The sequence below is a fragment of the Haliaeetus leucocephalus genome, unplaced genomic scaffold, assembly GCF_000737465.1.
Source record: "Haliaeetus leucocephalus isolate CR32 unplaced genomic scaffold, Haliaeetus_leucocephalus-4.0 Scaffold696, whole genome shotgun sequence".
NCBI lineage: Eukaryota > Metazoa > Chordata > Aves > Accipitriformes > Accipitridae > Haliaeetus > Haliaeetus leucocephalus.
The window spans coordinates 4,129,078-4,139,703 of NW_010973132.1; the positions used below are offsets into that span (position 1 = coordinate 4,129,078).

The window sequence follows — 10,626 nt, forward strand, 5'->3', positions numbered from 1 at the left end:
GGGGGGGAAGGCGGAGGAGAGCCGTTACCTGCGCTAGGCGGATCTCGCTCCCTGCGGGCTCGGCTCCGCTCCGCCCCCCGCCGTCCCTGTCCTGCCCGGCCCGAGCTCCTCCTGGCGGCCGCCGCCCTCACCTGCCTCCGGGAATCCACCCGCGTCCCGCTCGGCTCCCTGCGCCGCTTCAGGCCGGCTCCGCAAGATGGCGGCGCTTCCGGGAGAAACCACGGCAAGTCCGAGGTGGAGGGGTCGGAGCCACCCGCCCCGCCCGGCTCCCTCCGTTCCCGCCACCAACCCGCCGCAAAGGTTCCCCCTTCTCCTCACGCCAAGTGTGCTGGTCCGCGGCGCTCCCCCGCCCCTCGGCCGGCGCGGCGTTGCCCGCGATGGGGGTGGCGGAGGCGCTGGGCGCTGGGGCGGCGCGGCTGCTTTTCTACCCGACGCTGCTGTACACGGCGGCCCGGGCGCGGCTACCCGGGTCCCGCCGGCCCTGGTTCCACCGTATCGACGGTTCCGTGCTGCTGGGGGCGCTGCCGCTGAAGGGACGCAGCCGTCGGGTAAGGCGGGCGGGGCGAGGCGAGGTGAGGCGAGGGCGGCCCGGCCGTGCCTGACCGGTGGCTGTGCCCGCAGCTGGTGGCGGAGGAGAACGTACGCGCCGTGGTGACCCTCAACGAGGAGTACGAGACCCGCTTTCTCTGTTGCTCCGCTCAGGTGAGCCGGGGTGGGGGGGGGCTTGCCGGTGCCCCCCGTCCCGTCCCGTCCCGGTAAGGGTCTCTTGTCGCTCCGCCTGTCCCGGTGCAGGTGAGGCTTTAGCCGTGATGCCGGCAGCGACCGCCAAGCCCTGTGACAGCGGAGACGTGGCTTCTTCGTAGCTAAGCTGACTTCTAAAACTGATGCGACAAGCCAGTAAAACGCGAGGGTGCAAGTGAATTGTTACAGCTACAGTGGCGGAGGGGGGGACGGGGAGCATTAAATCCACGTACATCACTATGCAAATACAAGAATGCCTTTTGTTTCGGGAGGGGACCCCAGCTGCCCTCCCCTCCTTCAGCTGAACCACTTCTTTTCAGTTCCCTTTAATTTCTCCTTTCTGATAGCCAGCACTAAAGTTTTCCTACATCTGATTTAAAGGATTGACATTCAAAGTCTGCTTACAACCCTGCTGAATTTCCCAACTCTCTCAACAGGTTCTGGGTTTTCTTTCTGAAAAAAACTCACCAAAACCCAACAAACAAAACACCAAAAAGTTAACTGACCGAATCTGCTATGTCCGTTTCAGGAATGGGAGGCAATGGGAGTGGAGCAACTGCGTCTCAGCACCGTGGATCTAACCGGAGTCCCCACCTTGGAAGACCTCCACAAGGGTGTTGACTTCATACTGAAACACCGAGCCTACGGTAACAGTGTCTATGTGCACTGCAAGGCAGGACGCTCCCGCAGTGCCACCATGGTGGCAGCATATTTAATTCACGTAAGAAGGATTCTATACTAAGTAGGGTTTATTTTCATACAGTCTGGGCGAATACAGCCAACCTTTAGAATATGCTTTTGCTCAGGAAGCCTGAGCATGTAATATTCCATGATTTTACAGAGTTTGGACTGGAGACCCATTTTGAGAGAGGTAGGTAGCTGGGCCCCAAACTTACATTGCTGTTTGTACAACGTGGCAAATGCAGGGTAAAGGAACAAGCAAAACTTAAATGTTTGCTGAACTGTGGTCTAAGCTTTCTTTGATAATCTAGTTTTCTTTGCACACCTTGTTCATCTGCACTCATGATACTGTCAAGATAATGCTCCCTGGCAGTGAGGTAGTGGTGAAGCTGCAATATAGCTGCCACTGTAAGTATTCTTTTCATTCATCTGTATGGTCTGCCTCTGCCAGGTCACTTATTAGCACAGGCACCTGCAAAGATGTTCTACCTTATGGGAAAGACAAACTGTTGTTGCAAAAAAGCCTTGAAACGCGTGGTCTGGTAGGATCAGTTGCTGGTTCTGACATATCAGTCAGAATTCAGGAAGCTGCTCAGTTTTCTGGGCCTTTAATATAGTAAGTTCTCAACAGGTTTTGAATGATTCTGCTGTTCCTAACTCTCTCTATGGAGGAACAGATTGAGATGGGAATAACAAGTCACTTGTGAGGGTAGGTTCACTGAGCAGATAAACATTCATTTTTGTTGTTCAGATTTTCTCCTTGGTTAACTGAAATGGCGAGCTGTCCTAAGTTTTTCAATAAATATAATTCAGGATCAAGAGAAGTGACGTTGGTTTTCTGAGTTCTTCTACAGACCCAACTGGGTAAGCCAGCACTAAGAACAAAATCCCACCGGTGGATTCTTCTGCAAGTGTTACTAAGTGCTCCCTGGAAAATTTTCCCTTAGTACTGAAGGGAAAATTTTCTCGCCAAGTGCTGAAGTGCGATAGGAGTACTAGTAAAGTTTTAAAAAAATAAAAAAAAGCAAGCTGCACTTTTGCTCTGGTCTGGTGGGACTAGGACAGGAAACTATTCACAACATCATGGAAGCATGAGTGAGCCAGAAAATGGAGGTCGCAGGCAGCAGCCACCCCTCTTCGAGGGACTCATTTCATGAAGTTGCATTGACATTCAGGCCCCTCTGAGGAACATGGAGTAAACAGAAAGAGCAAAGCAGCAAGTTTTCTAACAACTCTAATGTTGCCTGTAGCCTCCAGGAAGGCTCCACTAACTGGTGCAGGGATGGAATAGATTTTCACTTGCAGGGTTTCTGCCTTTTCAGCTACATCACTGGAGCCCTCAGGAAGCAATAGAGGCTATTGCCAAGATCCGTCCCCACATCATCGTTCGGCACAAGCAAGTCCAGGTCCTGGAGGCATTTCACAGGAACATGACTGCTGGGACAGCTGCATAGTGTCAGTAAGAACTATCAAAATCTCTGTCTCGGCTGCTGTAAAAAAACCTTATGTTTTAATGATCTAACAGAGACTTAAGCGCTGTACGTCCTGACCAGCAATAAAGAAGTTTTTACATAAATTACAGTAAAGGGGAGGTTGGGCTGTTTCATTACAGCTTGCTTTCCTTATGGCTGATATCTTAGTTCTCTTGGAGCCCCACAGTTCTTCTCTCCCACACACAGTATCGGTGCTTGCCGAACTGCAGTCCACAGGAAGTTCTATAATATTTGCAGCAAAGGAAAATAAAACTTTGTCTCAGCAGAGACTTTATTCAGATCTTACCCAAATTACTGTTACAGTGTCAACAGAAAGGCATAGGAGGAAGTGGTCTTAATTCTGTCTTTCACCAACACTATGTTATGATTACAGGTGGGGATTCCTTGTACAGTAAAGGAAGCCAATGCTCGTAAAAACAATCTCTCTCTTTATGCTAGGTGATGACAGAGCAGTAAGCAAGTTCCCAGTTTGTTACCACTCCTCTAGGACAAGTGCTGAATAATGCAACTTACTAAAGGTCCTGGGGTCAGCTCTGGAATCTGTCTGCTGTAAATATTTCTGCCAATCCCTTCTGCAGTAGGGACACAGGAATGTTTAAATGGGGACATCCCTGGAGCGCACATCTAACTCTGTGACTGACATGGCAGCAACACGGTCTCCCAGGCAGTTAAAACTAGCAGTCTGGGCCAAGGAAGATGTTGTCCATATGCCATAGGATTTGTTACCAGTGGATTGGTTCCAGGCTAAAAAAGCCATTTGCTGCAGTTTGGGCCTCAAATGCAAGCAGTTTATCATCAAGGGATCAAAGTAATACCATTTAGTCCATCTGAAATCTAAGATGCAGCAGTTCAACTTTAATAGTGCTATGTAAAAGAATAGGCCCACAGCCAGAAAGCCTGTACTTCCTCTGCACAGGTATAGAGGATGGGGTCTTTACTGGATGTTGTGATCTCGTAGTAATTGGGACTGGTGCTGAGGGTGGTGGGTGCCTGTGAGCTGCACAGCAGAACACCGTTGCTGCCCTTTCTATCATGGCCTGTTTTTCCCGCTTAGGCCAGGACAAACTGCAGGTTAGTGAGCAGCACTTTGATGCCACTTGTGACTGTTACAACAGAGGTGGCTGGGTTAAGTTTAAAAGTATTTGCATCACCCTTTTTATAGCGATCACGAAAGACGTAGATGCTGCCATTGCAGCTGGCAATTTTCCAGAGGGATGGTACCGAGCTCCAAGCATCTGGCAGGCATAGCCGGGTGAAGCTATCCAGTAGGGGATTATAGCATAGCAGTGAATCCCCCTCGGCTACAATGAACACCACATCCTTGTGTACAGCAGCATGCATGCGGCCTGCAAAAGGCAGTACATATGGCTTCACGTGGCATTTCTCTGTGTTGGTATCATAGCACTGAATTAGCCGAGAGGGCTTGGTGAAGAAGTCCAAGTCATTTTCCTCCCCACCCAGCAGGTAAATGACACCATTAAGGTTTACACCTGCAGCTCCAGAGACTGCCACTTCCAACTGGCTGGTCTCTGTCCAGACATTGTCTCGTACTCTGTAATATATGACAGCATTAGAGAGAGTGTCCTGTAGAGTTTTCCCCCCCAGTGAATATATTGCATCCTTGCTTGGCACGGAGACAAGGGTATGTTGGAGCCGGTCACGGGGCAGAGGGGCACACCATTCCCAGTCTATAGTCGCATTGTTGCATTTCCACATGCGTCGTGGAATGGAGCCACCAACAACGTATAGGTCACTACCATGCTTGCAGGCTGCGGTGATCTGGTGACACAGGCTGTTCTGTCCGCTCACGCTTATGGAGTCATCATCAGCACAATGCAGAGAGACAGCAAGTGAATGTGTACGTGACGACTCCTTTCCAATCAGGTAGATGTGAACATTTTCTCCAATCACCTGAAAGAAAAGAGGAGTGTGTCAGCAGAACTGGACCTCTTTACACAAACATCAGTGATGCCTAAGACTGAATTTTTCAGCTTAGGACCCACCTGTGGGCCTGGGGTGTGTGACCTGCTTCCCAAGTCCTGCCACCCGGCAGCGTTCAGGATTCAGAGCCTCAAAGCCTTTTCACGATAATGGTCATATCTGACATAGCAAAATAGCAACAGACTTCACTGGAACCCAAGTGTCCGCAGTTGAGGTAAGGGCTGGCTACATCACTGATGAAGTAGAGTTATTGTAAGGGGAATGCCAAACACAGATTTCTGAATGGTCTCTCTGGTAACTGAGCATCTGGTGAAATAAGTTATTTGTGGCATTGCTCCAATCACTAGTGAAAGCAGCCTCAGGTTAAATTAAAAAAGCTGTCAGTGGGGTTGCTATTTATGACAATGAAAGTATTCCTCACGCAAGGACCATGAATTTCATTGGCATTTGTGTTTTGTGACTTTCAAGTCACACCTGTGAGCAGAATACCCTGCCTTGGGAAGTGTGAAACCAGCAAGTGCTACACCAACCCCGGAACAGAAGGTCTTTTTATACCTTCAGACTCGATCGCAGTGTCTCTGAAAAGCCCGCTCGCTCCTCCTTGTTGAAGTTGATCCAGGTTTCTATGGCAACTGTTGGATTCTGAGAACATGGAACGCCATCTGCGGTTTGGAGACAGAAAGGCATTTATAGTATCTAGACAAAGGTGTACGTACTCAGGAACATCCTTTTCCTGTGACTCCCTCCCCCCATTCCCACCACAAACCCTACTTTCTAGAGAGGGAAGAAAGATAGAGAGGTTTATAGATTTTGGCAGGCATAATCAGCACCGCCAGCCAGACATCTACATGAAATTAGTTTGTATAAATATCAGAAGACAGAGCTGCCAGATCTTAAGCACTTTGGATGAGTTTCAACAAAGGAACCTATGTCCAAGAGAAAGAGGGCAGAAAAGAGAACTTACATGCTTTGTGACGATGAAAAATATTTTCTTATTTAAGCATTTAGGCAAAAAGATTCTCTTATTTGAGAATCTCAGCAGCTGCCTTTCTTTCTGGCTGGTCCTAGAAACCTGTCTAGCAAAAGTCATCTGCAGAAATTTTCCTTCTCTGAGCACTGTCAGACAGCTGACCCTCAAGACTGAACATCTGGTGTCGCTGCTATCCTCTTAACTTTTGGAAATCCCCAATGAGCTACTATAGCTTTCCTTTGCAGTGTGACAGTAGGAAACACTCCACAGACTGCATCAGATTTCAGTTTGTTTCCAGATGCGATTAGAAGTTTTGGTTATGCCACAAACTATTGCATCATCGTTATCAGTACATTTCCTAGATTTCAGGCATTTACTTCCAGTTTAAAAGCCAGCAATTACACCTATATTCATTGAGAGGCTTCCCTATGAAGGTGCCCTGATTCTGTAGTCTGCTCTCATGACAAACCCCAAATTCAGTGATGCTAAAGGCATCAGACAAATTCCAACATTTTTCTCTGTACTGAAAGGAAGGGAGGAGAAAAAGCGTGGCACAAAAGCAGGTATTTCAAAACTGTTTATTAGTAAAAGGGATTTCCATAAGCTATCCATCACAGGTAGTGGTTGAATGGAAAAACTTTGATTTTGAAATGGGTCCTAGTGTGCAACAAAAGGTAAGCTTAACAAATTACTATTTCATGAAATTAATTTTAATCCTTGCCACTAACAGCTTCCTCTATTTAATTCTCCATTAACTAAATAGAGATGCAGGAACTGCAAAAGGGAAAGATTTTCCCTACCAGCAGTAGGAGTGTATTTCAGATTTTAATCCGTTTTATGAGCTAAGTTTCAGCATAGATATTGAGTAATGTGATTCTATATATGTAAATAGATGATGCATGGAAAAAAGTTTTATTGAGCAATGATTTTAATTTAGGACCACAAACACTAATGGCCGTAGTCCTAAAACTATGGTTACTACATGGAATCCCTAGGAAGTTAAGGGTGATTGACCTCTATAGCTTTATTTCATGATTTTAGGAATTTGGGGTTTTTTTAATGAACTCACAACTTGGTTTAAAAGCTTTAGCTAGATAGTTATCAAAATTACTCTAATTTTATCATAGTCTTTCTGAGCTATCAGTACATATTCTCAATAGGTTTTTGTCTGTGAATTTCTTTAGATGCAATAGAGATAATACAATGCAATATCTGTAAAGACTCTCATATGCATAGCAGCAACTTTAGAAGCTATTTTAAGTCTTACAGACAAATTTGCCATTATTCCAAAGAAGCCAGTCATGGCAGGTTTATTGCTGTAACAGTATAAAACACATTACACACAAAGTATAGTTATTTAGTCATTTACAAAATTATTTAATTAAAGCAAGAAAGGAGCAATCTCTCTGGTCCCAGGTCCAGCACATTTGAATGTATGACCTTCTTCTACATTCTTGCTTCCTCTAGGAATGATGCACAAAAATGGAGTTGTGACTGCAGCATCATGAAGAAGTTTTCAAGTACTGGCTGCACCTGCTAGGGCAGCAGAGAATCTTTAAGGATTGGTGGCAGTTGGACTAACTTGTTGATGTGTTGACACATCCTTGACAACACTGAGTCATTGCATCCATTACTGTGGAAGGCTATTACCTTTACAAGAAGGGTAATTACTGTACTACCTAAGATGTTACAATGCCTCTATTTCAGTCAGATGAGTGCCTAGCCTAAATAATCCTAACAATTATATACAATTGTTAAAAACACTTAATATAGTCTAAAAATATGGCTTGTGCTCAAGCCTTCTTACAAATGTTGAGTTGTTGCATTACTATGTTAAATGATTATGAACTAAAGAAAAAAAACTTTCATAAGATGTTCATTTCTGGTAAGGCTTCTTTCTTTTACTTTTACTGCAAACAAAAACACAACAAGTTGTTGAAAGTTACTAAGTTACATTTAAAAAAACGTGTAATACTTCTACCTGTTGATCCAGGAACTACTGGGAAATACCAGCATCCTCTATGTCCCTTTTCTATAGCTCAGATGCTTTATGTCCAGTAACAATTAATAGGTTTTTTTCTGATTAAGTTATCCAGAATGTTTTGCTTTGCTTAGCTTAGCTAAGCCTCTGAATAGACAGTGGTTATGAAAGCTTGGATTCTTCCATCTATTTTATTCAATCCCCGATAGACTCTCTGAAAGTCTCTTTCTACATCCACAACCTGGCTAGTCTCAAGAACTCCTTACCTGTAAGGATGTCCGTCAGCAGGCGGAGAGGCAGGTGTAGGAACTCCTCTGTGTCTTGCAGTTGAGACAAATGTGACTTTGCACAGTGTTTGGCAGCTGTGTAGAGCTCCATGTCACTGTGTTGATCTGCCAACCACATGACCTGCAGACAGTTCCTAACCTGCACTGTACGGGCCAGAAAACGGGAGCACTCTTCAAAAAGGGCAGTCAGCTGGTACATGTCTGCCACTTCATAGGTTTCCTGCAACTCCTCTGCCCTCAGCTTTACAGTCCCATGGTAAATATAGTCCACAAGGAGCTGAAACACACTCTCGCTAACGTCCTGCAGCTCAATGACCCGGTTGTGGGCCTCCTTTAGGTTGGAAGTGAACATAGAACGAAAAAAGCAACTCTGAGCTGAGAGGACCAAACGGTGTAGCTGGAATTCTTTGCCTTCCACTGATATTGTAACATCAGCAAAGAGCTCATCCTCCAAGCATAATTTCATAATACCCTGGGCCACACGGCCTGAGTGGGAGCGGTCAGTGAAGGTGTAGTTCACAAAGTAGTTTTCTTCTGCAGAGGAGCCTCCAGTCTCTTCTGACGAGTCCATGGTGCTGCACAGATCAGACCTCCAGCAATCTGTAAAATCACAATAATTATATGGCCTTCTCTCTCCACTAACAAGATTATGCAGTACTTCAGGGTACAGGGAAAAATCAAACATTGGTAAGAGGCCAGCATATTTTAGACTGAATATAAATAGCGCAGCCAGAAACTTCTGCTTGAGCTTCAAAATCTCAAACAACAAATGAGAAGTTGGCATAATTAAAATTATAATATATACCAAACTTCCAGTACAGTGAGCATCACATCCCAGCAGAACTGGGAGATGCACACATCTTTTCACCACTCATTTCACTGACACAAAGAAATGCAGCAACAGTTATTCAAGTGGAAAGTCCAGCAACCGCCCTAGGAAACTCGTGAAGCCAAAAGAATGTGGCAGCACCATAGCTGGGCTAGGTGGAAAAAGGATTCCAGATCATACTAACAAAGAGCGTAGACAGCAATTCATATTGGAAGGAGTTAATTACCATCCAAAACCCATCAGAAGGAGTTAATTACCATCCAAAACCAACATGATGAATCTGTGCAGTGGTATCAAGTAAGGTGAACTTGCTTTTACCAAAAAGATGTGCGAGAAGTCTGCCAGACGTAACCAGCAGTCCTTCAAGCTAACCAAATGAGATAACTGATGGTTATACTCAGTTTGTTAATGTGCCAGACACCTTCAGCATGCAAAATAACCTGTTAGATGTTGTTAGTCACTGTTTCCCAAGTGGCAAGGAGAACTCAATTTAAAAGATAATGCCTCTTAGTAGGTACCAGAGATTGTCTGCAGAGCTCCGAGCAGTTTGTGGGTCGAGAAAACTTCTGAATCAGAGAAGGACTGCTGTAGAAAAGAGCTCTTTTTTAACATGGCTCTTGACAGCATTAGGAGCAAACAGATGCTCATCTGCATTCACTTTAAACTTATTTTTACATCTTAATTATCAGCCATGGTGACTGATGCCACAAATTTCTTCAGTTATTACTGAACATGATTTCCACTACAATGTTTCCCAAAGACAGGATTTTTCTCCAGGAGATTCAGAGTTACTCTTCCATGCTCAAACGTGCATTTTCTTACAATAGCTCTGTTTGATACAGGAGGCCTCCTAAGTTCTTTGCTCAAGTTCTGTTCACGGGAAGTAGTGTCTACATCCCTAATTGGCTAGACAAGTCCGTCCCATCCCTGATGACAGCCTGCCTTAATTATACCCTTCTTGTGATTTTACAATAGTTCTGGTCTGTCTGAAAAGTACCTCCACATTAGTCTGTAAGAGACCGAGGAACTGCAATTAGTACAGAACACATCGGTACTATTTTTCCAGCTTTACCAAGTACAAACCTATCCTGCAAACTGGCTCCCACTTCAGTTAAAGCTCTTGATCCTCACAGCCAAGGTGCTCAGAAGCTGCAGCCCAGAACACCTAAGTGATGATGCAGAGCACCAGGACATGGATGGATGAACTCCTCTGCCCTCTTGGCACGGCAGAACCAGCTGCCCCCGCTGCCCCGCACGATTTCCGGAGGACTGGTGCCAAGTCACAAAAGAAATACCGACAAATCTCACATCCTTCTTTGTAAACACAATGTTCCCCTTTGCATCCACGGCATCTCCACTATAAAGAAAGAGCTGCGGGAACAGTAAAGTGTCCCATAAAGCAAAATCTGACACTCCATGCATATTTTTCATTACCAATGACCCGCCGAACGCCAGGTGATAGGTGACAACCTGGCACACCTCCTTCCTTGCTCCTGACAGGGCCGTGGGTGCCATGACAGTGCCTGGGACCAGGGAGCCCACGCTATACACAACCGACAACGACTTCACGCTTCGGGGGCGGCGGAGGAAGAAAGAAAACCTAATTCTCCGGAAAGCAAAGACCCTCATTGGGGCCACACTGCCGTTACGAAAACCGCCAGAGAGTTACCTCGCCCCCACAGCGCTGCTGTAGCCCGGGGGGG

At 45.9% G+C, this 10,626-nt stretch overlaps 3 protein-coding genes across 3 annotated transcripts in view; 2 read left to right on the plus strand and 1 right to left on the minus strand.

Annotated features, from left to right (window-relative positions):
• Window positions 1-377: 377 nt before the first annotated feature.
• Window positions 378-3,108, plus strand: PTPMT1 (protein tyrosine phosphatase, mitochondrial 1). The gene is made up of 4 exons (XM_010580160.1): window positions 378-548; window positions 622-702; window positions 1,271-1,462; window positions 2,745-3,108. Exons 1-4 carry the CDS (start codon window positions 378-380, stop codon window positions 2,874-2,876), a joined length of 576 nt encoding a protein of 191 aa, XP_010578462.1. The 3' UTR covers window positions 2,877-3,108.
• Window positions 3,109-3,168: 60 nt separating this feature from the next.
• KBTBD4 (kelch repeat and BTB (POZ) domain containing 4) lies at window positions 3,169-8,713 on the minus strand. Its single transcript, XM_010580159.1, has 3 exons — window positions 8,074-8,713; window positions 5,412-5,518; window positions 3,169-4,826 (listed from the first exon to the last, which is right to left on the minus strand). The coding sequence occupies exons 1-3, from the start codon at window positions 8,663-8,665 to the stop codon at window positions 3,966-3,968; spliced, it is 1,560 nt and encodes a 519-aa protein (XP_010578461.1). The 5' UTR covers window positions 8,666-8,713; the 3' UTR covers window positions 3,169-3,965.
• Window positions 8,714-10,436: 1,723 nt separating this feature from the next.
• NDUFS3 (NADH dehydrogenase (ubiquinone) Fe-S protein 3, 30kDa (NADH-coenzyme Q reductase)) overlaps window positions 10,437-10,626 on the plus strand; it is a 7,124-nt gene continuing 6,934 nt past the window's right edge. The window contains exon 1 of the mRNA XM_010580215.1: window positions 10,437-10,587. Coding sequence (XP_010578517.1) covers window positions 10,437-10,587 — 151 coding nt within the window. The remainder of the gene's footprint in view (window positions 10,588-10,626) is intronic.

Bases quoted from the DNA above. Each gene is read 5' to 3' on its own strand.
- PTPMT1 (XM_010580160.1), top strand. From the start codon at position 378: ATGGGGGTGGCGGAGGCGCTGGGCGCTGGGGCGGCGCGGCTGCTTTTC. The intron at 549-621 runs GTAAGGCGGGCG...CTGTGCCCGCAG, and splicing joins TGAAGGGACGCAGCCGTCGG to CTGGTGGCGGAGGAGAACGT. The intron at 1,463-2,744 runs GTAAGAAGGATT...CTGCCTTTTCAG, and splicing joins TGGCAGCATATTTAATTCAC to CTACATCACTGGAGCCCTCA.
- KBTBD4 (XM_010580159.1), bottom strand. From the start codon at position 8,665: ATGGACTCGTCAGAAGAGACTGGAGGCTCCTCTGCAGAAGAAAACTAC. The intron at 5,519-8,073 runs GTAAGGAGTTCT...TCCAAACCGCAG, and splicing joins GCTGACGGACATCCTTACAG to ATGGCGTTCCATGTTCTCAG. The intron at 4,827-5,411 runs GTATAAAAAGAC...CTTTTCTTTCAG, and splicing joins CACTGCGATCGAGTCTGAAG to GTGATTGGAGAAAATGTTCA.